The following is a 26,320-nucleotide window of genomic DNA, read 5'->3' on the forward strand; positions in this document are numbered from 1 at the left end:
GAAAATGCTAGTGGATTGTCTTTGTTGGTGGACTCTCAAGTCTGAATTCACTTTGGGCAGACACTTTGAGACCCTATCCCCAAGTTGACAGTGACCATGGATGCTTCTGCTTTGTGGTGGGAAGTATTATGCAAGGATGACCATAGAAGATATCTGGGGGACCTAAGGGACCTTACTGCACATTGATGTCCTGGAAATTAAGACCATTACTTTCAATTGGAAACCATTTGAAATGTCCGGACTTGCTACAGCAAATCCTGAAACATGGAGACTGAATGGCTGAACAAACAGATTTAAATTTACCAAGTCCAAGATTGCCACGTCCAGGAATATTCATTTTTCTTTGATGCATGGCTATCTCCAAGTTAGTATATGTAAGTTTGAGGGGGTGTGGGGGGGGTTTACCCCCCCCCTGCAAAAAGAAGTATAAAGGAGAAGAGTGATGTTTGAGATTCACTCTTCTCCTATAGTTTCAGTCTTTTTTTTCTGTTTATCGGCACTCAACATTTCAGTAGGGAGCCTTTTCAGCTTGCGAGTTTGCAGGCATACCTCTCAACCTCTTAGATCAAGAAATATGGACAAAGACCCCAAAATAGGGACAATTTTTAAATATTACTTTTACAAACTTAGAAAGTTGATATAATGACAAGTTTTACATTACCATGAATTTTCTGAAGAGTATGAAGTCTGAAACTCAAATATCTGTCATTATTTTCTAACTTCGGTCTTTAATGATTTGCCACTAATTTGTCAGAAAAATCACAATTGTATGACAAACAGACCAAAAATGTAAGGCAAACATCTGGACAGTCCGTGAAAATCTGTACAGTTGAGAGGTATGGTTACAGAACTCCCTACCTTCAGGGAAGCTGCCTCCCACTAGTTTGTTATATAAATAAACAGGAGAGAGCTCAGTCCTTTTAAAGAAGAACTACCTTTATCTCCATTCAAACAGTGTATTCAACACAGTTAACATTCCTTTTTTAGAAATCAGTATTTTGGTTATTAATATTTTGGAAGAAAATGTACGTATGTGTAAGCCTTGTGCACTCATCTACTCTGCATAAATTTTCACAAAGACATGATCACCTTATGAACCAAACAACATTTTATGCCTAAAGTTGCTACAAAGTGCAATATAAACGAAGCTATGGAGTCTCCAGTGTTCTTCCCCAGTTACTTTAATTGTAGTGCATGTCTGCTGTATTGCACTGATGTCAATAGGTATCTTAAATTCTACTTAGGCAAACTGAATCATTAAGGAAATACCCAACAAAAAGGTTAGGTCAAAAAGTATTTAAACTAACCCTTTCCTTTGGTCTTCATTGTGTATCTCTTTCTGTTACCAAACGCACAACAGACCTGTGCTTAAGGCCCCAATGCACATACTACCAGGGTTGTGGCTATGTTTTTCAAAAGTGCTTTGATAGATGACATTTGCACAATTTCCTCATGGGCATCACTGAACAAGCTTGCTGTTATAAGTTAGATATTGCCTCCATGCCTAGAGCAGTATTGGCAGCTGCCACCATCTGAGATATTTTGTCATGAGCCACCCAAGCGGTTTAGCTTGGGACTGTGTCTTACAGGTGATGGAGCTGAAACTCTCAGTGTCACATATGAAAATGACATACTTACTATTGATCTGCATTGGCAGACTTATCCTCACTGAACCCACCCTCCAGGCCCTTGCTTACAAGTTTACTGGATATTGCCCTGTTGGAGCCTCGATCAAGCATAATTTATTAGTTTCTTCTTGTTCCCATTGAATTTTGGGCTTCTGCGATCTTTTGAAGGGGGGATTTTGGTGCCAGGAATTGTGAATAACGGGCAGAGGCTTTCAGTAGACTGGGAAAGTTTTATGGATAAGGTTGACCAAATAAACTGCTAGTGTCCATCTTCAAGGTGACAGAGTTGAAACTGCCAGTGCATATGTAGTGTTACAGTAAACATGAAATGTTCATTTTCAAGTATAGTTTTAGAAAAGGATTTCCTGAAAAAATATCTCAGGGTGCACTATTTACTTTTGGAGGAAGTCAACAGCCAGCTTTCTTGGGCTTCTGTGTAATGAATGAAGTAAAGAGGCATGCGTGGCTGCATGCACTGCCTGTGTTCAGTTAATTAGCCAGGTAAATCCTCTGTCTCTTAGGGAAGATCTGGCAGCATTGTTTAGTTAAGATACTTCATCTGAGTCACAGAGTAACTCACTTTCAAAAAAACAGCTGAAGTCAAAGTAAAATAAGCAAATTGACAAAGTAAATTTTGAACTGTAGCTGTGGGAAGGAAAGAATCAAACTATTGTGGTACTTTTTAGCAACCAATGTATTTTAAAAGTGTGACATTGCTAAAAATATTCCACCACAAGTACTTTCTTATCAGCACTTTTTCCTCTGGGTTGTGACAATATGGACCTAGTATCCCGTGGTTATATTCTTCACAGCTTAGTCTTAACATGACCCAGCTGTGGTGGGAATGCGGGCTGAGAGTGTTAGACTTTAATCAGGTCATCATACACGGTGGAAGGGACTATTTTTTATGCTTGTGCCCTAACATTTATCTTTACAAGTCAAAATCAGTGACATGCAATGCATCATGTTCCCTCACATGAACAGCTGCGCCCACCCCCATTTACATGTATAGGCTGCCAAGGAATGGCTTATAGTTTGCACTAGAGGGTGTTCCCATGGGATGATTTTCCAGCATCCTACCCACAAACTAAGACAATGTTTAAAAAGGTCACACAGGAAAACCCATTGGTTAAAAACACAAAAAGAAGAAAAATCTAGCAAAGGCAGAATTTCCACTGTGTGATACCTTAAACCTCTTGAATCAGAGACAACAAGGGATATATGTAAATTACCCTTTGAGGATATCAGGTGTTTCTGCTAAATGGCAATTCTGAATGTCCATGACAAATCTAGCAAAGCCATGAGCCTTTTTTAATAAAGCCTTTTTAAATAAAAAGACTTAAAAGTAAAAGAAAAAGAATTTAGTGGCCTGAAATTGTCCATAAAAGGAAAAAAAGTCATGGACATTTAGAATTGCTATTTAGCTGAAACACCTGATATCCTTAAAGGTTAATTTACATATATCCCATGTTACCTCTGATTCAAGAGGTTTAAGGTATCACACAGTGGAAATTCCTGCTTTGCTATATTTTTCTTCTTTATGAGCATCCTACCCACAGGAAAAGAGAGAGGGAGAAAAATTACCATAAATTTGTCTGATCCTCTGACATCCATTTCGGAAGTTAAACCCGTGGTCGGTGGAATTTTAACCAGATGCCTTGACCCTACTTTACTGGGCTATCCTTATCAGTTACCAGAAATACATTCCTTCTTTTTTCAAAGTACTTGTCTGTCTATTTCATGAGAAGCTTGTATCACTGCCATATCTGATCACCATGAAACATTTGGTTCCTGTATTTTGTTTAACACATTCAAACAGATCTTTGAAAGCTGTATCCTCAGTCTTTAAGGATAACTTTCTTCTTTTGGCCTAAGAGACACATATTTCTGCCACCATTCACAGTTTGGTGTCTTGGGTTTGTTCTTCAAACAGTAATTAAATGCCTGATTTGGAAAATACTCATCAGTAGCCTTGGCAACTTTTACATGAGTGAGTGAAATTACAGACGTTCCTTACAGCAGACAAGGATTGTATGTATTTCACAAATTAAATAACATACTTGTGATAAAACCTACTAAGTCTTCCCTTATAAAAATAGTTTGACATTCATGCTAACGACTATAACTTTGTTGGCTATAGTTCATTACCTGTACCTTTCATGATGAGTTGAGCCTGCATTCTGTTTGTTGTATTGTCCTACTGAGCTGAATTTATCAAAAAGAGGCTGTCCTTTTCAATTAGTTCTTAAATATGGAACCAGTGAATCATTTGGGTTACCTTTAAAAATAAAAAATTTTGTCTCTTGGGTTTGAATAGTTCATTGCATTTCATTTTTGTATGAGAAAATCAGTATCATAAGGCAGCGGGACACATTCTTCAAAAATACAACAACCTGCAAGCTGCAACCAAACTAACTCCACTGTATAGCATTTATTAGGCTGTTGCGTGGAAACTGTTCATATTTTGTTGAGTATTGCTTCCTTATTCAGTCTAAAGTAAATGTCTGCTTTCTCCAATGAACTTTGCACTGATCGTCTTTCTTTGTAAAAGGCCTGATGATCCCTTTAATTCTGTAATGGTCATGAATGTTGGTATTTGGATCCTGCAGCCTTTAACATTCCTCTTCCTCCATCCTGCTGTCAGCATTCCTTTTGGGAGGAGAGAATCTGAGCTCTGAAGTATGGATTGCTCCCCATTAAAGATCATGGGAATAAATGTGAGAAGAAACAACAGATGGCAGACACATAGCACAGACCAAACTGGCTGCTCTTTTAATAGCATATTTAGTACTTTTATAAAAATGAATGTTAAGTGTGGCCACGGTTCCTGGGCTGAAAGCTTGTGTAAATGATTGCAGGATTCATGTTTGAAGAGGACTATTGCTGCAGGTGGCTAATGTCTCGTTCTGTGTCAGGTACCTGTCATACTCTGCCTTTCCTCATTTTAACTGTCCTCTCCACTGGTTACTGCTTCTTCAGGGACCTTTTTCATACTTCCCCAAGAAGCATTCATTTCATATATTTTCACTGCTTCCCCCAAAGAGTATATTCTTAAAATGCTTTGTCTTGTTTACATTCATCCCTTTGTTGCAAAAAATCTTCTTTTATTGTAGTTGCGAATAGACTACCGGCTTCCTGTGTACATTACTTTCTGAGATGTGTGACAATAGTCCTAGTGATGCCTTTAAGCTGTCCTTCATCTACATTGCTCTTATTTTATTTTTTTCATGGTAAATTATATTAGCTTACAGTGTTTGTATGTTCATCATTTACAATATTCCTTTGTTTATGGTATTCATTTCCTCTTTCTACTTTTTTGCATCTCATTGGATTGTCCCCCCTGAAAACAGACCTTTCTTTTAAAGCATATACATAAGTAGATACATACCTGCATACATAAACAAAAACTTAGCTTTAAGGTGCATAAACAAATAAACCAAGATAATTATTCTACTGTTTGTTTCTTTAAAATAATATTTGATTAATTAATTAAAATTTTTTTTCAAAATTTTGTGAACACTTACATTGTCCTCTTCCTCACGCAGTTCAGGCATGGTACTGATAAACAGATTAATTGCAGTAACTGTCACAAATATTACAGAAAGACATGCAAAAATTTTTCCTGGCAGTCCAGACTGGGGATTTTCTACCATATCTCGGAGGTGCTTCATGCAATGACTAAGTTGCGTTTCTTCTGAGGCATCACTTAGCCTGTCATTGTCCATTAGCTCTTCTTCTTGTTTGTTCATTTCCTCAAATTCTTCAATTTTTTGAAGATACCGTCGTTTGCAACACCAGTCAAGGCTGTCTTCTTCAATGCCCCAGTATAGTAACTCTTCCTGAAAGGAAAGGGCACACATTTCCCGCAAAAGTCTTAATTTTCCTACTCGTAGAAAAGTAAGAATGGTCCTGAAGGCTCCTGGATTGCGGTCAAAGAAAAATTCATTGCAGGTTACATCATAGTCATCACAAATGCTCAAAATGTCATCATAATTGTTGCAGAACTTCAGCTGTCCTAATCTACTTAATGGAAAGTCATCTAGAGTTGTCCATGGGAGCAAGAATTTGATGCCCCCTACATTTATAATTACATGATGTCTTCTATCATCTGGGCAAGCACTCTCATAGAGTTCCTCTGATGAATGAAGGATGTGAGCTCTTTGGTAAAATACTCCTTTAAGTGTTTCTGTTTCTGCAAAAAATGGCTGGTTGAATGAATTATCCGAAGCACAGCTGACGGCACTGCAATCATAATCTGAATTTTCCCCTGCTAGAAGTGTCATCTTGACTAAGATCTCTCCATCTTTGTGGCTTTGATAATTCCAGAAGAACTGCAGACCTCTGAAAGAATAAGAATTATTTAGTTTTTTTACAGTATATACTAGTAGACATCACAATACATCTTTGTACCTATTTAGTACAGTTGTTTAAAGTGGTTATCATTACTTTTCCATCTCTTTCTAATATAAGTTGCAGGTAATCATAAACACATGGTGGTGTATTATGTTCTTATAGGGTCTAGGTTCACAAAATATTAGACTGGCTGTCCTTGTGGGCAATTTTAAGCCTAGCCAATTTCCCATTTTGTTCTTGAATTAACCTATCACATTTGGCTAGAGATTGGCCTTACCTATTACATGGTTGGTAATTATACAGTAATATAATATAATATAATATAATACAGTAATGAGAATAATTAGCATCATATCATAGATAATTTAAGGGGACACATGCATGGGATAAAGCATTTAGCAACTACTTTTTTCCATTAGTAGTACAGGGGGCATTCCTGGTGTAATTTTTTTTGTTTCCCATCCATAGAAATGAGTTGCACTTGAGTCTGAACAAGGATGAACTTTGTTTTATGTGGATGGGGACTCTGTTCCAGAGCAGTAGTACCCTCTGCAAGATATACCTGTCCCTCCAAATTGTTCTATTGATGTTGCAGAAGAGGTTTATAACCCTAGACTGAGTATTTATGATGCATTTGACTTGTTGATGTGCAGTAAATCCATTAGGGTTGGAGGATGCCTTGTATACCAAATACAGGTCACTTCTAAGCAGTCTGTAGGATACCAAGTGTAGTGACAAGGCTTTGATTTGGTCCATATAGGACATGTTGTTTAGGCCTTGCATCCTTTTAGTAAGGTATCTCTCTGGGTGTTCCAGTTGCTGTATGTGTCTGGACATATGCATGCCAAAGGGGGCATTATACTCAAAACTCAGTAAGTTGCCTAATGAGTACTGAGTAAAGGGGAACAATGACATCATTTGATCCAGACACAATCCCTTTACTTATAAGCTGTGCAGTATAAAGGACTTCATTACAACAATGGACACACGGTCAAAAGTTATGTCACTGTCCACATAAGTTCCCAAGGCCTGAACAAATGGGTCAGCTCTTAAGGATGTTTTGTCAATGTGGTAGTTTCCTGGGGTACATGATTTCCCAAAGGACACAAAAATGCATTTTTGGCATTTAGTTTTAGTCCATGATTTTGGCACCAGTTATTTATTTGGGCCAAACCGTCTTGCAGGATTGTCAGGTCATTTGGGGATTCAGTCAGTACGCCTAGCTTTCATTCATCTGCAAACTTAGTCAGAGTCCTTTGATAATTGTTTTTTTACTGCAAAAAAGTAGAGTCCAAACAGGAGAGGTCCCAGTACAAAATCCTGGAGGATTCCACTGGTGACTGGACTCTTTGGGGAGGTAACTTCCCTTGTTTTGACTTTCTGCATCCTATCTGTGAGCCAGTTGGCAGTCCAGTAGGTGACATACATTTTCTTGATAAAAACAGTTTTATAAAAGAAAAAAAAATCTACAATTCAAGTTAGTGGAAAATTTAGAGTTAGACCTTTCAAAGTATCTCGCACCACTAACTTTCTCAATGTTGGCATTCTATGAGTGCAGTTTGTTTAAGAAGGATATTTCAGCTATAGTCACAGTTCTTTTTCAGCATGGTGCCAACCTAGATTATCCTCACTCCCACCCAATCTGGACTTGCAGTAATGTTAGTATGATTTGTACATGAATGTATCATTGTCCACAAACTCCTCTGCAGCAGTTCTTCTACACTCCCTTTTACGTTTGCTCTGCTTAGTCTAAGACTCTTGGTCTTTGCCATGGGGGTAGTAGCTAGGCAGAAGAAGCCCCCCAGACATAAAGAGCAGTGAAATGTCACTCAGTCACACACATCCTCCCCCCCACAGCTGGCCTTTTTCACACCTGTTCTGTTAGTTATAGCCTATTTGTCACCATTACAGATGGGACATCTTCTTATGCTATGTAAGCTGACAGTCACATATGTACCTCCAAAAGCATAAGTAGGGCCAGGCATAGGGGGCAGTTGCCTCTGATACAAGGTTAGGGGACATGACTGACAGTTGCTGAAAGTGCAGGAGTGCAGTACCAGCATTTAGAAGTTAGTGTCAATGCTGCATTTGTGAAATGCTGAAGTGCTTTGTGTGTAGTAAAGTAAGGTGGCAAACCACTTGTTACATTTATAGCAAGTAGTTTGCTACAGTTACAGAGCAAAGAGCTTTTTTATTTGTATTTATTTATTTTTTGCTTCTTTACTTTGAGCTTTGATTTGTGGGGGTACCAGGTTTAAGGTATACATTGCTGTTTCTTATTCTGCAAGCTCTCTGCCACAACAAAACTTCATGGTTCAAGTTTCACTGTTATAATAAAACCTGGATTCAGAGACTATCCAGTCAATTTGGACCAAGTCTTTTTGGAACTTAGTAAAATTAAAAACACTGCTTCCTTGAGTACTGACAATATCCCTAGATGTCTGCTTAGAAGTGTAAAGTCCCATATAAAAAAACCTCTAACAATTCTTCAGTTTGATTCTTGCTACAAGTTATATCCCTAAGGTGTGCAGAATGGCAGTAGTAGTGCCCTTATATATAGGTGGTCTCTCTACTGACTCTTGGAATTACACTCCTATAAGTCTCAATAGTATAATTTTCAAGGTTATGAAATGTATAATATGTGAACTAGTAAACAATGTTATAGGTGACCTTATATCTATAGATACACATCAGTTTGGCTTTGTAAAAGGCAGATCATGCCTGCTTGACCTGTTTGGGTTCTTTGAAAGGGTTACTGAGACCATGGCTAAAGGCATACCCTCCAAATTGCTTATCTGAACCTCATCAAGACCTTTGACATTATCCACCATGCTGACATTATTGACAAGCATGCCCAACACAGCATTAACCCATGTATGAAAACCACAAAAACGAGCGCCAGCAACCAAATCCAAGGCAGACAAAGTTTAATAGATAATGTAAGCACCAAAAACCCATGTATACTTGACTGGATTGGTACGTGGCTGTCTGATAGTCAGTGACAGAATGCATACCATTAGGGTCGGGGGGGGGGTTGCTGTAGACAAAAAAATATTACCAGAGGTGTCCCACGGGGCTCTCTTCTAGGCCTTCTCCTCTGTGGTATATCTTTTTGTGACATAAAAGCCAATATCAAGGGTCTATATTTAACCAAGTTTGTTGATGATTGCAAATTGTGAGACAGTTATCAAATCCCACTCTGATACTCAACTTCTCCAAAGGAGAAGGACAGTCCAAATAAATGTTTGGTGTATTAATCATTGGGTTACCTTCAATATCAAGAAACTAGCATAAATTCAGATAGTCACACAGTCATTACAGACATGTTCACCATTTCTCTCTAATGATTAGAAAAATCCTTCTACCTTGCACATCTTATCCTTTTTGTATCTTCTTAAGGTCCAGAAAAGTTATAGTCTCACTTTATTTATTACTTATTAGGCCCACCATTGAATGGATTCATAATTATCGGTCTAATACTATTTTGTCCAGTGGACAAAACAGTGAAAGGCAAGCCCCCATTACCCTGTCAACTCCCACAACTCATAAGTTTATATATATGTGTGTAAATATGTATATATATATATATATATATATATATATATATATATATATATGTGTGTGTGTGTGTGTATATGTGTACATATCTATATATATATATATAGATATATATAAATAGATAGATATATGTATGGTTACACAACAGCCAGACAGTGTTCCCTAAAAACATATGTTGGCATGCTCTCATTGGCATGTACTTTGCTAAGACCTTAATGTTTCCTTACCAAAAATATCTCAAGTCTCATATCCTTAGCTAGTCTGAAAGACTGGAAGCCCTGTCTGTCTACTCATTGTAATATGTACTCCTGAGAGGTGATCTCTGCTTCATCTGCCTTTCATGCTGTTAATGACCCAACACTCTTTGAACTTCTTCACCCAGATAGAACCAATGACAAAACAAACACCTGTTCTAGAGACCTAAAACTATACTACCACATTAAGAACACTAGATAACATGGCAGACACCTAATGCAATGTATCTCCAATTACCTATCAAGCCAAGTGCTTTCCTAGAAACTATTGGATGGCTGGATGGATGATCGCAAGTTTTCACTGGGGATATGTGAAAAAAGCCTGCTTAATGGGGGATAGTTAGTCTGCCATCAGTATTGGGTAGTTAAGGCTGTCGATCTCTTTGGCAGGATGTTTAGGAAAAACCTCTGAATCGAAAAGTTTGTGTCAGTATTAGCTGACTTTTATTAATGTGAATCATTATGATGGTAGCTAGCTGTATTTGATGTATTGCCCTCTTAAATAAAGGGAATAATAAGTAAGTGCCACATTTTGGGAACATACTCAGTTCCTAACAAGTTTTGAAACAACTTAGCCAATACTGGACATAATGTTTTAACCTACCTCTTCAGAAAAAAAATGCTGGAATCCTATCATAGGTTCATAGGTTCATACTAGGCTATCTGCCCTAGGGCATTTATAAGCCTAGCCAGAATGTGTTTGGCTTTCGCCACCCATTTTAAATTTATTTTGCTATGCCCTTTTTCGAGGTTAGTATACTGTGCCTCTGTCTAACAGTGACACAGAAGTGATACCCGGGGTAAACCTACGATCTCCCATCCACTCATCAAGATTCCTCTTGAAGAGAGTCAATGAGGGACTCTGCCTAACCTGGACTGGGATTTTATTCCAGAGTGAAGGGAGCCTCTGGGTTATGAATCTGTCCCTCCAGCATGTCCTATTTATTTCAGTGCTGAGGTTCAAGTCTCGAGCGTGGCTCGATGGGATTTGGATTTTCTGAGGTGCAGCATGTCCATTAACTCCGGGTTGGACATGGCTTTATACGTCAGGCACAGATCGCCTCTGAACAGGCGGTATGCCACTGAGTAAAGCTGGAGTTTCTTTAACCGGGCAGCATATGGCATCTGTTTGAGCCCTTTGATACTCTTGGTGAGGTCCTTTTGGGGTCTTTCCAGTTGCTGCAGTTGTCTGGTAAGGTACATCCCAAAAGGGGCATTGTACTCAATTATGGGCCTGATGAGGGATGAGTAAAGAGGCACGATGACCTCCCCTGATCTAGATGTGAATCCCTTCATGATTAGGTGGGCTATATAAAATGTTTTTCTAACCACTTTGGCCACGTGGTTGTCAAATGAGAGATTGCTATCAACTTGGGTCCCCAGGTCCCTAATTACTTCTTCTGTACTTAATGGATTACCACCTTTGTGGTAATTTGTGGGCACTTTGTTTTTGCCAAAGGGGATGACTATACACTTTTTGGCATTTAGCTTGAGGCCATGGCTCTGGCACCAGTTGTCTGTTTCTATGAGGCCCTTTTGGAGGATGCTTGTGTCGGCTGGAGAGTCGATTATGGCGTCCAGTTTGCAGTCATATGCGAACTTGGTCAGCCACAGTCCTTCCGTGTTGGCCTGCACCTCCGAGAAATATATACCGAACAAGAGAGGTCCCAGGACTGAGCCTTGTGGGACACCACTTGTAACTGGTTTGGAGTCTGACATGGCTCCAGCAATTCTAACCATGTGGATTCTGTCCTTGAGCCAGTTTGCAATCCATCTAGTGACATAGGGGTTTATATTTAAGCTGGTGAGCTTATCTATAATGCCCGAGTGGGGTATTGTATCGAAGGCTTTTGCGAGGTCCAGGTAGGCTGTGTGGACCACCTTCCCTCGTCAATGGCCTTGGTGACTATTTCAAAGAAATCAACCAGGTTTAAGAGGCAGGATCTGCCCTTAACAAAGCCAAACTGGGTAGGATCCAGTGTCTGTAGGTCCCCAATATCTTTATTTATGAGGTCCATGATGATCCTTTCCATAGCTTTGCAGACCAAGCTAGTCAGGCTTATGGGGCGATAGTTTCCAGGATCCGTTGAGGCACCACCTTTATGGAGAGGGACCACTGTTGCTGTACGCCACTCTTTGGGCACATATCCTGTAGTAAGGCTGAGATTGAACAGTAGTTTTATGTTTGGGTTTAGCTCTTCTTGGAGTTCATGTAGGATGCAGCCCGGGACACCGTCTGGTTCCATTGATGCTGTGTTTTTTGCTTTGGAGAGGGCGGCTCTTACCTGAGCATCTGAGATGTCAGGGGGCAGCACTCTGCTGGGATAGATTTTTGCCCTTTTGGTGGGGAGGGGGGGGAGAAGTTTGCGCTGAACCTGTCAGCTATGATGTTGGCAATGTCTGTGGGTTCAGTGTATTTTTTGTCATTTTGGACTAATTCTGAGCATATCTGGGAATTCCCACCCAGGTTCCTAACATAACTAAAGAAAGCCTTGTGATTATACTTAGTGTCCTGTGCAATTTTTCTCTCGAAGCTGGCCTTAGACAATTTTATGAGTGCCCGTAGTTTTTTGCTAATACTGATCAGTGATGCCTTCCCTTTTTGGGATTTTGCTCTATCATTTAGTAGCTTCCTCCTTCTATTGTATAGTTTGTTTATGGCTGGGGTCCACCAGACAGGACGTCTGCCTTTGGAGGATTGGGTCTTGGTTTTATTTGGGATCGGATGATCCATGCATTCCTGAAGGTGTTCATAGAATGCGTTTATAAAGGATTCTGCAGTCTGGGCCGTATTTTCCACAGGCCTGGGGGTTTTGAAGGATTCCACCTCGGTTTTGAGGAGTGTGAAATTTGCTTTAGAGAAGTTTTTCACTGTGGTTTTCTGGGCAAGCAACACTCCTAGAATTCATACATGAAAATGTCTCTTTTACAAGCTTTGAAAGAAAAAACAGAGCAAGTGAGCCACTGTAAGCATCTAACCTCACTTTAAATTCCAACACACATATCACTTGGTAATGAATTCCACAACCTTGTCATTTGAATATAGAAAACTCCAAATGTGAAGTTGTTCGATCTCGCCGTTCATTCTTACTGATGGGTTCGGCTCCGACTCAGCCAACTGCAAAAGCTCGAGGTCTTCAACCAGCTCGAGGCCAACTCCCTATCCCATGATGCACCTGATCTTCCCTCAGATCTCGTTTGCTGCTGCAACTTGATCGAATGTTCACCAGCTCTGGACAGTGAAAGTTATTGCTTTTTTCTCTTTAAAACTTGTTAGAAAGTTTAAATTAAATAGTATAATAATAAGTTTCCTTTTTATAATAGTTAAGCCTTTTTCTTAGTGTATTCTTGCTAACTTGTTAAATATTTAGATAGTTTAAACTAGTTAGATAAGTGGCCGTGTTTTTAGGCCTTTAGTTTCTCCATATCTCATAATTCTTATATAGTTGTGTGGTGTGAGTTAGAGACCTTTATCTTTACAGGGCAAGTATTTTGATATTTAGAATTTATATAGCTTATTTGTTTAAGATAATTAACAATGTTAGAAATCTTTTATTAGGAGTTAGTGTGCTGTGTTTATATATGTATATCTATATCTATCTATATATATATATATATATATATATATATATATATATATATATATATATATATATATTCTACTCATAGCTTATAGCTTAGAGACAGTTAAAAGTTCTGTGTGTTTTTTCTTATATATATATATATATATATATATATATATATATATATATATATAGAGAGAGAGAGAGAGAGAGGGTTTTCTCTGTTTGTTACTCATGGGATGTCTCATCAAGAAAAAGAGAAATCCAAGTCTGGATTTAAAACATGCCCAAGATGTGGGCAAAAGATGCCCATCACTGATGGACATACTGACTGTGTCTATTGTTTAGGTGAGGTGCACCTACAAGAAAGTTGTTCAATATGCCACTCTTTTAGTGCTAGAGTGTTGCATGAGAGGAAGAGGAAACTTATGGATAGAGGTCTTTTTGAAATCCTCTTTCCAAGAGGCACTGGATAAGCATAACAAACACTCTAAGACATTTCTGAGTTCCTCGGAGCCAAGGAAAAGCACATCGACTCCGAAAACCACATCAAGCAAAGCCTCAACATTGGCTCCACAGCCAACAGAGCCAGCTGTTGTTTTGGTTAGGAGCCAGTCTTTGACATTGGAGCCGGTATCTCTTACATTGAAATCCCCCATCTTACAGTCGGTGGCTTCATCCACTCATTCTTCTCGGGCCTCAAGTAGACACTCTGATTTGGATGTGGATCGTGTGGTGAAGAGGCTTTTGCAGTTACCGGCACTTGCAAAAATTGTATCGGCACCAACCCTTGGGACTTCAGAGCTGACACAAATTCCCCCACCATATTCTGATCCTCCTCCGATCTGTCTCGATGTTTTGGAGCCGGAAAGCTTGGAACTGATGATCATGGAGCCCTCAGGGCTGAGACCTACCTTAGGCTTGTCGGCCCCGACTGCCCTGATATCTTCAGTGCCGACCGAGGAATCTTGGAGCCGATGCTCGCTGGTTGGGTCCGGGGAAGATAGTCGGACCGACTTGTCAGTTTTGACCTTGCCTCTTGGGGCCTCGGCTGGAGTGAGCTCGGCTCTGACCTCGGGCTCAGAGCCCTCTGTTCTGGTGCTGGGAGAGTCCCTTGTATCCTCGGATCTGGGGGATTCCTCGTGTTGGGACCAAGGGGCCTTCGAGGCCATGAGGAGGGTATTGTCCATGCCAACAACCACACCGTCAGTACCAGTAGCTCCCTCCCTTAAAGCATTGGTGTCTACCTCTACAACACATGCTCCATTAAAGCGTAGAGATCCTGAGCCTCAGGAAGCCCCATTGGGTGAACCATGCTCTTCCGAGACCACTCCAGAAGCCCCAACTGAAGAGGTTCCCAGGAAGAGACTTTGCAAGAGGAAGCATATGGACTCCCCACAGGAATCTGTCACTTCGGATACTGACTTTAGATGAGTCAGAAGCGTCCCCACGGTCCCCCTCAGAGGATATCTCATTCGCAGATTTCTTAGAAATTCTTAAACAGAGGGGTGGCTGGCAATCCCTTAACCCTACTGATGATGAGTCAGTCCTCCTGAAGGCTTTTGGGTCTCAACCCACCACCTCTTGGGTGTCTCCACCCTTTGATGAGTTGATAGAGTCATTCTCTCAAAGGGCATGAGAGTCCCCGTATAGTACGGAGCCTGTTCCCAGGAGGCCTAATAAATTTATAACTTGTCCTCAAGATAAAACCTTTCTAACCAAAGGAGTGCCCGTTGATGCCATGGTGGTGGCAGCGGCCACCAAGAAGGAACTATCAGAAACTTCTGTGTCTGTTCATCCTCCTAATAGAGATTCCAGGATCATGGATAGATATGGGAAGTATATGTTTAGTTCAATGGCTTTTGTCCTTCAGTCGCTGAACTATCTTACACATTTCACTAGGTTACAAAGGGGTCACCTGAAGGAACTAGGAGATACCCTGCAGGGTTCAGTAGCTGCGGGGGTTTCTGACAAAGTAACTTCCCAGCTCTCTACTTTTAATTCTATTGTAAACTCTTCCATGCGTCTGGTGTCATATGCAGTTGATGGAACAAGAAGAGCAGCAGATACAGGAATTACCCTTAGGAGACATTCCTGGATGCACCTATGTTCCTCTGCGGAACCCTTTAAGTCTTCCTTTATTAACACCCCTTTTGACGGCTTATCCCTTTTTGGACTGAAAGTAAAGGAAACACTTACCAGGAGTGAGAAAGATGAAAAGACCCTGTCTGCCATCGAAGTACGTTTTTCTACCCCGATTAGACCTTACCCCAAAGGGAGGGGGAGTAGAAAGATGTGGTTCTGTAAATCTCAAGGATCTTTCCAGGACACTTGTGGTGAACCCCCCTCTAGAGGCAGAGGAGGGGGAAATAATGGAAGATGCCATCCACATGGCAGTGGGGGTCCGCAGAATCAGGGTGACAGAGATCAGTTCTTTGGGAAGCCCTATCAGCACTCCTGAGAGAAGGCCCATCTGTCCACCTCTGCAGGCAGTCGGGGGATGCCTTTCTTTGTACCCAAATGCCTGACTAAAAATAACAGCTGGGTACAAAGTATCATATCCAGAGGATACTCAATCCCCTTTGCCACGCCACGCCCTTTTATGAAAAAAATCCCAGACATTCCATCCAGTCACAGGGAACAAGCAGCCATAGAGATCTAAAGGTTGCTAGAAAGAATAGTCATCCAACCAGTCCCAGCACACCAGAGAGCATCCGGAACTTACTCAAGGTTATTTTTGGTTTCAAAGAAAACGGGAGACTGGAGACCTATTCTAGACCTCAGCAGACTAAACAAGTCGGTAAAAAAGACAAAGTTCCAGATGGTCACGCTACAGTCAATACTCCCATTTTTGGGGAAAGACAATTGGATGTGCTCGATAGATCTCCAGGAGGTGTACTACCACATAAAAATGGACAGGCCATCCAGGGATCATTTACGCTTCTGGCTGGGAGCCAGTCATTATCAATGTCATGCTCTGCCCTTTGGTCTCACTACAGCCCCCAGAGTGTTCATCAAATGCATGGCAGTAGTCATGATTCACTTGAGACGTTTGGGATTCCAGGTGTTTCCATACCTAGACGACTGGGTTCTCACTGCCACCACCAGGCATCAACTCATACATGCAAGGGACACAACTTTAAATCTTTATAATCAATTGGGGATTACCATAAACTCAGGAAAATCTGCCTTGTCGCCATCTCAACAGACCATTTTTATAGGAGCAGAACTAAATACAGTCACAATGACCTTAAGCCTTTCTCCAGAAAGAGTCTGTCCTTTACAAAAACAAATCCTGGACCTGCTTCCAAAGACAAAAGCCCCAGTCTCGATGGTATTCAGATTGCTAGGTACGATGGCGGCAGCAATCATTGCCATTCCTCTGGGTTGGTCCTTTCAGGAACTTCCAATGTCACATCAAATCATAATAACCAATACGTGCAAGAAGGACCTTCAGTGGTGGCTGACATCCCAACATGTAACTCTAGGCCTTCCATTTGTTCTACCCACTCCTATAGCCACAATGACCATGGATGCTTCCTTGATAGGGTGGAGAGAGCATTATCAGGGAAGAACATCCCAAGGCATGTGGAAGAAGCACAAGGCTCATCTGCATATAAATGTCCTGGAGATGAGAGTGGTACTCCTAGCATTGCAGTCCTTTCAAGACTCTCTCCCTCTGGGAACAATTGCAATTCTGACAAACAATATGTCAGTGGTCTGGTACATAAACAAACAAGGAGGAATCAAATCTTATTCTCTGTGTCGAGAGGTTCTGAGAGTATGGCAGTGGGCTACTTCCACCTAGCACTTTCTGATAGCAACGTACATCATGGGGAAATCCAGTGTGATAGCAGACAAGCTAAACAGGGCAATTCTTTTGCCTCATGAGTGGTCCCTAAAGAAACAAGTAGCGGAAAGGATTTTTCGCAGATGGGACCAGCCTTGCTGCAATCTCTTTGCAACCCCAACAAACACAAAATGCAGCAGCTACTTTTCTCTAATCCCCCCACCAGGGGATGCCCCAAGGGATGCACTGGTGCACAATTGGCCCCTGGGTCTCCTTTACACCTTTCCTCCTTTCCCTCTAATACCCAAAGTATTGCAGAAAGCAAAGACTCTGGGAAGGACCATAATCTTAATAGCCCTTTACTGGTCTCTTCAAATTTGGTTTCCCTTCCTTCAGCCTCATCTATTGGAAGAACCTTGGATTCTGGACCCGGTTCCAGATCTTCTGACCCATTCATCGGGGGCTCTTCATCCTTCTCTTCACTCCCTCAAACTGACAACTTGGCTGCTCCAATTCCAAACATAGCCAGGATTCACAACCTCTCAGTTAAGGCTCAGCATATTTTAACACTCTCATAAATCATCTACCAGAAAGTTAGATCTTAGAAAATGGAAGAGATTTTCTATATGGGCATCTCAGAATGTTATTGATCCATACCTAGCTTCAGTGTCATCTGTACTGGAGTTTCTGACTAAACTTTTCAATGAAGGGGCTGCTGCAGCTACCATTAGAGTTCAATTAGCAGCAATCTCAAACTTTCACCTTGGTGTCCAAGATTCTAATGTCATGTCATGTCACATCGACTCTCTAAAACCTTTCTCAAGGGTACTGTTCACTTGAGAATACCCATCAAAACTCCAGCCATGCCATGGAATCTAAATTTTGTTCTTTCCTGAATTATATTACCTCCTTTTGAACCAGCCTCATCGTGTGATTTGAAATATCTCTCATGGAAGACCATATTTTTAATAGCTATCACTTCTGCTCAGAGGATTTCTGAGTTACAAGCCTTGACCATCAAACCTCCTTATCTTCTTCTTTTTTTGGCTTTTCCCAGTTAGGGGTTGCCACAGTGGATCACCTTTCCGCTCGTGATTGGCAGTAGAGTTTTACGGTGCCAGGTTGCCAGCCCGGCACCCAACCTTCCATGGAAGACACACACACACACACACACACACACACACACACACACTCTCACACCTAGGGCCAATTTAGAGTGTCCAGTCCACCTACTGCATGTCTTTGGGATGTGGGAGGAAACCGAAGCACCCGGAGGAAACCCACGTGACCACAGGGAGGACATGCAGACTCCACACAGAAGGCACCCCAGCATCAAACCCCCTTATCTGATTTTCCATAATGACAGAGTCTCACTTAGAACTAATCCATCATTTTAACCCAAAGTTTGTTCAGAGACAAATCTCAACCAATCTATTGAATTGCCCAGTTTCTTCCCTAAACATGCAAATAAGATGGGAGCACATGCTGAACAAACTTGATGTTCATAGGCAACTCCAATGTTATTTGGACAGGACCAAACAATTCAGAAAAACAGAACAGCTCTTTGTCTCCTTTTTGCAAACAAAAAAAGGTGCTCCATTGACAAAAGTCACCTTGTCAAGATGGTTATCAGACTACATTTCTTTCACTTACAGTTCAGTGAATGCTCCATTACAACAAAAAATAAAGGCCCACTCTACTAGAGCTGTATCTACCTCATCAGCCTTCTCTGCTAAGTTTCCATTAGATACTATTTGTGCAGCAGCTACCTTGTCAAGGCCTCATACCTTCATCACTTATTACAAAGTAGACAAGGCCTCCAGGGACAGAGCTTCCTTTGGTTCCACTGTTCTGAAGAACATTCTCCCATGAGCCACCCATTATAGATGGTGCTTGGGACACTACCCATCAGTAAGAATGAACGGCGAGATAGAACAACTTCACATAAAGAAGTTATGTACTCACCATAACGTCCCATGTGAGTTGTTCATCTCGCCTTCATTCTTACATGCCACCCTCCAACCCCCATCCAGTCTATTTGAGGTTTGAGACTTTTTTTATTTATAGTGTATTGTCTCTTATCCAGTTCTTAGGGTGGCATATTAATAGTCATAGGTAGCAAGCTGGCAGCAAACAAGATCTGAGGGAAGATCAGGTTCATCATGGGATAGGGAGTTGGCCTTGAGCTGGTTGAAGACCTCAAGATTTTGCAGTTGGCCGAGTTGGAGCCAAGGATTGCCTCCGAACCCATCAGTAAGAATGAAGGCGAGATGAACAACTCACATGGAACGTTATGGTGAGTACATAACTTCTTTTTTTAAAGGATAGTATAGCATTCTCATCAGACAAAAAAACAAGTCACTGTTATGAATATTAACAACATGATTACCAAAATTCAGGTTTAACAGAAATGCTAATCTCTTGCTGTGAATAGCTGAAAATATCAAAAAAGATAACTCATTTAGCTCATAAATCAGGATTGTACAGAATGCAACAGTAGTTCCTCTGATCTAGTTATTTGTAAGTCTTTGATGTATGGTCCAGGTGGTCCCTGAGAAGGGTCTTGTACCAGTCCAATGACCCAGTTAGAAAAATAATAAAATAAGTATGTAAGTAAAGAAATGAATCTTCTATGATATAGAATGGACCTAAATGCAGAAGAATATAGACATACACATAGACATAGTCTAGAGGCAGAATTTATAGTCATTTAGAAGAAAACTCAATCATGGCAATAGAACAAAAGGGTAACAAAAGAAAGTCATATGGAGCAAGGGATCATTTGCTCTTAAATAAAGTCATAATGGAGAAGTGGAAAAAGGGCAACAATCTAAGTATGGCATGGATAGACTATAAAAAAGCATTTGACAGCATCCCACATTCATGGATAAATAAGTGCTTATAAATGTATAAGGTACATCCTACAATGATTGATTGCATTACAGTGACCATGAAACGGTGGCAAACCACTTAGCAGCTATGTCATAATAAAATAAAAATTAGTATCCCAGGTATAAAAATTCAAAGTGGGATATTCCAGGGTGACTGTTTGTCAGTGCTGCTGCTTTGTCCTTCTCTTAACCCATTAAGCTGTCTACTTAACAGATTAGGTCATGGCTACAATTTGGTTCCCAGAAAACAACAAAGTGGAAGGACTTTTCATCTTCTGTTTGTGGATGATTTAAAACTGTATAATTCATCAGATGAGGAACTGAAAGCATAGCTGAAACTTGTCAAAACTTTTTTGGATGATATAAGAATGTCATTTGGTCTTGATCAATGTGCAAAAGCAACATTTAAAGCAGGAAAGCTGCGGCACCAAGAAAATATAAGTCTCAGACAGGAATATGATATAAAAGAGCTCAAACAAGAGGGAGTGTATAAGGAAGGATAAACCACAAAACACGAACAAATGCAAATAAAACACAGTAAGGAATATATTTTGGGAGACTAAAATTAATACTGAAAACAGCTCTGACATCTAGGAACAAAGTCCAAGCTATAAGCCAATTTGCTCTACCTGTTCTAACTTACACTTTTGTGGTGACTGACTGTCCACAAAAGGTATTGGATCAGTTGGACAGGAAAACAAGAAAAATGTTTCATGCTTATCAAATAATTTATACAATTAGTGTATGATTATATATTCCCCGTTCTGAAGGAGGTATGGGCCTGCTCAAAACTGACCACATGTATAGATCTTCAGTGGTAGGACTGCATGCATATTTGCTGACCTCATAAGATTCAAACATAGAGAAACTTTTAAAACATGAGGAGAACAAGTCTAAGATGATTTCCCTGCTTAGTTTAGCAGAAGTATGTTAGTATCAAATGGGAATGAAAACCAAACCAGAAGTAGATAAAAATCAGTCATGAACTGAATGTGCCAAAAACATAATAAAGAATACAAGATGAAGGATCAGATGAGAAGAAAGGAAATGTGAAAAATGCATAAAATATAATTGCAAGTACAGAAAACACGTGGAACAACCTCATATCAATCAGGATGTAGTGCAGGAATGGTTAAGGAGAGATGACTTTAAATCAAAAGATGAAAGGTTAGTATTGATATCCCAGGATAGTGAACTATATACACATTGGTTTACAAAGTCCATTGAACATGTCAGAGAAACAGACAAATGCAGGGTTTATAAAACAGAAATGGAAGCAGTTGCACATCTTGTTGCTGGGTGTGATACACTAATGGCAGAAGGCCTGTATACTAAAAAGTATAATAATGTAGCAAGACTGTTGCACTGGGGACTGTGCAAACATTACAGTAGTGAAGTAGCTGAGAAGCATTGGAAACATGAGCCACAAAGTATTATAGAAATGATGAAGTTTATATCACATGGGATCACCCATAACCAACAGTCCAAAAATGGATGTGAGAAAACCAGATATAGTAGTCCAGGAAAAGAAGATAAAACTAGCATTGTTGTTGTTGTTGTGTCTTTCAGCTTTTCCCGGTTAGGGGTCACCACAGCGGAACTCCGGTCTGCTAATGATTGGTAGTGAATTTTTACGTACCGGGTTACCAGCCCTGATGCACAACCTTCAACGAAGGCACGCCCCATTCACGTATGCCTCCACACAGAAGACGCTCTAGCTGAGAATCAAATGGGACAACGTCTTGCTATGAGGCGACAACGCTACCGCAGCACCACCACCGCAGTTGAAAATTGCTACACCCAGTGATTACAGTGTCTTACATACAGAGAGACACAAAGTCATAAAATACCAGGATTCGCAGGTAGAAACAAGGGCAATGTGGAAGAAGGAGACCTAGAAAGTTCCAATAGTAGTGGGAGCAATGGGTCTCATAAAAAATAATTTACAGTTGTATTTAGATATGTTACCGATACATGTAACTCCAAATGAATTGCAGGAGTCAGTTCTGGGCACATTGCAGGTACTGTGAAGAGCACTTTTGGCTAACATCAAAGATTGAAACGATACTAATTCCATGAACTTTAATCATACTTTGTGTGAAGACTGGTAGAGATGGGTGAAGGCTGCCAGCCTAGCCAGATAGAATTGTGCAGATAATTCTATCATTTGTAAATATGAATGTTGAGCTTAAAACAATGTGGCAATATTGCCATCTGCTGTAAAGAAAGCTAAGTCAAGCATTTCTTGTTGGTCCTTTGAAATTAAAATTATTTCGTCTCTGCCTTTGACGTTTTACACGTCGGCTCCAGTCCGGCTAGATGAAGAATTCCTGCCTATTGTTTTAAGGCTAAAGTTAATGACCAGAATTTACATGTGGAATGTCCTTTATTGCTCGAAGTGTAAAAGAATGTAAATGCAGTTTCTGTCAGCCTGGGAACACCAGGAAGGTGTAAAAGATAATGTAATGTTTAGCAGAACTGGAGTTTCAGTTTAAACAGTGAGAACCAGAGATTATTAAGCATTTTTTGTCTTGATATCCAACTCATCAACACTGCCTTATGCTCTCTCTATGCAAGTTATTTTAGAAGTGTGTTTTCTTGTAGATAGCTAGAAGCTAGAAATATTAGATTAAGTGTTGATGTCAGAACTGTATACTGATTTATTTTAAGAATTTCTGTGTGATCTCTGAACTTTTGACTAGCACTGACTGTGTAGTAGAAAATATTGTCTCGTGGTTTTAATTATTTATTAAATATTTTAAAACCTTTTAACTGTGGCTGGTTTGTGTAGAGATAAGTTAAGCTCTAAGAGTACATTGCATGTATATAAGGATCCTGTACCAGGTCACTCTAAGTCTTAAGACTGTTTAGTCACACTTACCAGTTGGATAATAATATTGCACAGTAATAATTGGACACCCTTTTAAGGGGCTTTGGGTAGCTGATAAATATTAGCTGGGTGGTGGCAGTAATTACTACCGTATAGTCTGGGTAAAAGGGGCACAGCTGGAGAACCTGTGCCAGCCTTCCCCAGAAGTGTCTGTGTGGTTGTATAAACTCTTATCTTAAAGTGTGTGTGTGTGTGTGTGTGTGTGTGTGTGTGTGTGTGTGTGTGTGTGTCAGCTACTTGGGCAGGGATACGAAGCACTGGTTGGACATAGAAGGTGCTGAAGATTTTAGTTTGCCCAGCTAGGCTGAGATCTGGACCCTACAGCTGTGCCAGTGGGGAGTCTTATTGAGGACCTGGGGAGCAAGAGAGTGACCAGCCCCGGACTGACTGTGATCTCTGTGTGCTCTTAAGGGAAAATTGCACTTTACTGTGTGTATGTGTTATCCTTTCCTCATATATGAGATGCCCTCTCTGGTGTTAGTAGTGAGGATTGAGGCTCCTTGATTGCTGGGCCAGGGCACGGGCATCACACTTTGAATTAGGAACTTCCCATCATGGAATTAGAAACCCAAAAGTCTTGGAGAAATTAAAAAAAAAAGACAGAAGTCTTCCTGATTTAACTTCTCTGGAAGCTTTCAAATCCATTAATAAGCACCACTTTCGGTATATGGCCTTGGCAGTGAATATGGTGCATTGCTGCATTGCACCACATTCAGTATATGACCTTAGCAGTGCAGTACAGCATATAATGGTATGATCACAAGAGTGGATGTAGAGGAAACAGTAGACAATAGTTATCTTATTGTTCAAAAAAGCCTATATATATATATATATATATATATATATATATATATATATATATATATATATTTTTTTTTTTAATGTGGTCATCAAAAGAAAAATCCCTAATGACATATAGGTCGATATCAGTCTCCAGTGAATTTATAACTTGTCCATTTACTGCATAAGGATAATACATATTTTTTAAATGGATGATGACACTTTTTTTATATTAAATTTAATTCCCTGTGCATGAGGCAACACTACTAGCTGCTCCAACTGTCTGTGTAAGGTGTGTTGAATGTAGGTGTTAACTACTGGACAGTCAATTTTTGAGTCAGCAGCACATTTATTACAGATAACCATAATTTCTCACAGAAATTGTCTTCATAATTATAGCAAATAAAAATAGACAATATACAGAACCCAGTTGAACCCTATTGAGATAGACATTATTTTTGATGAAGTCTTGCCAGTCCTAGCTTGAAAAGAATGATTTACCAGCCATCTCCTAATACAGTTAAAAATGTAAGAGTTGATGTTACAATATTATACATAAGAATGTTTACATGTATAATACTGTTAATTGTTTTTAAATAGTCTAGATAAAGTTCATCAGAACATTTATATCCATAGAGCAGAACTGAATTAGTACAACATGGTCCAGCAGTGATAAAACCATGCTATGCCAAGTCTGGTAGAACTGTCAATATGATTTTCCCCAAATTCTGCTCCATATACACATTAGACTTATTTTCAGTAATAACAGGTTAAATTTTCTTTCTGAATTTGAGTCTAGTAAGGATTTGTCCTAACAGGTTGAACAGCAAACTAGAAATGTCTCACTAAAGATGTCAGCAATGCCATCTTTGTCCTTAACTACTGAGCCTTTTGTATATTAATTGAGCTGGAACAGTTATCTGGTTTCCTATTTTATTTGCATAATAAATGAAAGCAACTAAGGAATGTTTTATTTTATGTTAGCAGCCACTCTATAGTGTTAAGAATACATGTCTCGTTCCCATACATTATAACCATTTTTTAGCCTCCTGGCTTTCACTGATCTGTTGAATGAAATCCCTCCTACTGATAGTTTTTTGCTGACTTACTGGCACTGCTCGGCCTTGTGACCTGGCACAACACGCTCCGTTCACCCTTCACTTCGCTTGGGCTCACTCTTCTCCCCTACTCTACTCCCATTCCTACCCACTCCCACTTTCACTAGATTTATACTTAGCTAAACCACACACATCTCCCATCAACCTATCCACTCCTGTCATCTTAACTATTCCCCCAACCCATCAACTGCACACCTTTCCTGCTATAGTTAATTTCTCTCATCCAATCTTCTTCCCCCGTCCTGCACTCATCTCTACTGCTTACCTGTCTGCCCACCTCCATGCATCTGTACTATTCCATAGTATCCAAAATACTTCTACTCCACTTCCGTTACCTACCCTACAGCCCCACCTCCCTCAGCTCATACCACATCAATCACTTTCACTCCCCAACACTCCCTCTATGCTTCCATTCCCTTCACACCCACACATTTACCAACATTAGCCCACAACTTTATAGCAACTCCACCACACTTCTCCAGCCTTTCAAACACATACACACTCACTACCCAAAGTCCCCTACACTCAGATATTATGCATTGATTAACAAACTTAGACTTCTTCTATTGCACTCTCTAAAACAAATTAAACTCCACGCTGACATCCACCCCAACCCAGGTCCCAACAACAACCTTTCTCCCTGCCGCCAATCTTCCCTACCTGTCACTCCAACAAATCCCATTAAATCATCAAACCAGTGCTACCCCTACCTGCTCTACCTAACAACTGTAATACTGACCTGCTCTTTACCAACTTCAAGTCTCTGTAGCATAATCAAAAAGGCTAGCAATTTCCATGCTGCCCTAGCCACCTACTCTCCTGACACAGCCGTGATTACAGAAACTTGGTTAAAGCCCCACATCAAAGATATAGAAGTTATCACATCTGAATATAACACCATTAGGCTAGACAGATTAAATAAAAGAGGTGGTGGAGTCACCATTATATTCAGTTACAACCTTAAGGTTGTTCATCTAAACTGCACTCCTCCTGACCTGCCCCAACTCAGAAATCCTAACTGCCTGTCTAGACATCAACCCAAAAAAATCTATACTTATCACGGCCACCTGTCTCCCTCCTGGTAATAACCTTAACACCATTGAAAGTCTACTATCATGGGCATCCAGCAATTTCAACCAAGAAACTATCATTCTTGGTGACTTTAACTGTCACTAGCATTCCTGCTTATCCAACAACCCCTCCAACTTCCTAAACCTAGTTCAACTTCACCCAAACCATAACCTGTCCCACCCAAATAGACAAATGTTCCAAAAACCAGTCTACATTAGACTGGATTTTAATTAACAAACCCAACCTTGGTTACCTAGCAGGCTGTCTCCCAGACTCCTTCTGTGACCATACTCCAACCTTCCTATGCAAAAACCGTGATCATACACATTGCAGCATTGCTTACAAATACATCCACAGCAAGAAAAACTTCTCCCCTCCACATTCAATCAGCTACTGCAACAATGCAACTGGGCACCACTTAAAA

General features: G+C 40.3%; 1 protein-coding gene across 1 annotated transcript in view; it reads right to left on the reverse strand.

Annotated features, from left to right (window-relative positions):
- KCNG1 (potassium voltage-gated channel modifier subfamily G member 1) overlaps window positions 1-26,320 on the reverse strand; it is a 385,903-nt gene that overhangs the window by 101,960 nt on the left and 257,623 nt on the right. Inside the window, exon 2 of the mRNA XM_044090022.1 lies at window positions 5,153-5,969. Coding sequence (XP_043945957.1) covers window positions 5,153-5,911 — 759 coding nt within the window. The 5' untranslated portion in view covers window positions 5,912-5,969. The remainder of the gene's footprint in view (window positions 1-5,152; window positions 5,970-26,320) is intronic.

This window comes from Protopterus annectens, chromosome 12.part0 (genome assembly GCF_019279795.1).
Source record: "Protopterus annectens isolate FY-2018-M chromosome 12.part0, PAN1.0, whole genome shotgun sequence".
Classification (NCBI taxonomy): Eukaryota; Metazoa; Chordata; order Ceratodontiformes; family Protopteridae; genus Protopterus; species Protopterus annectens.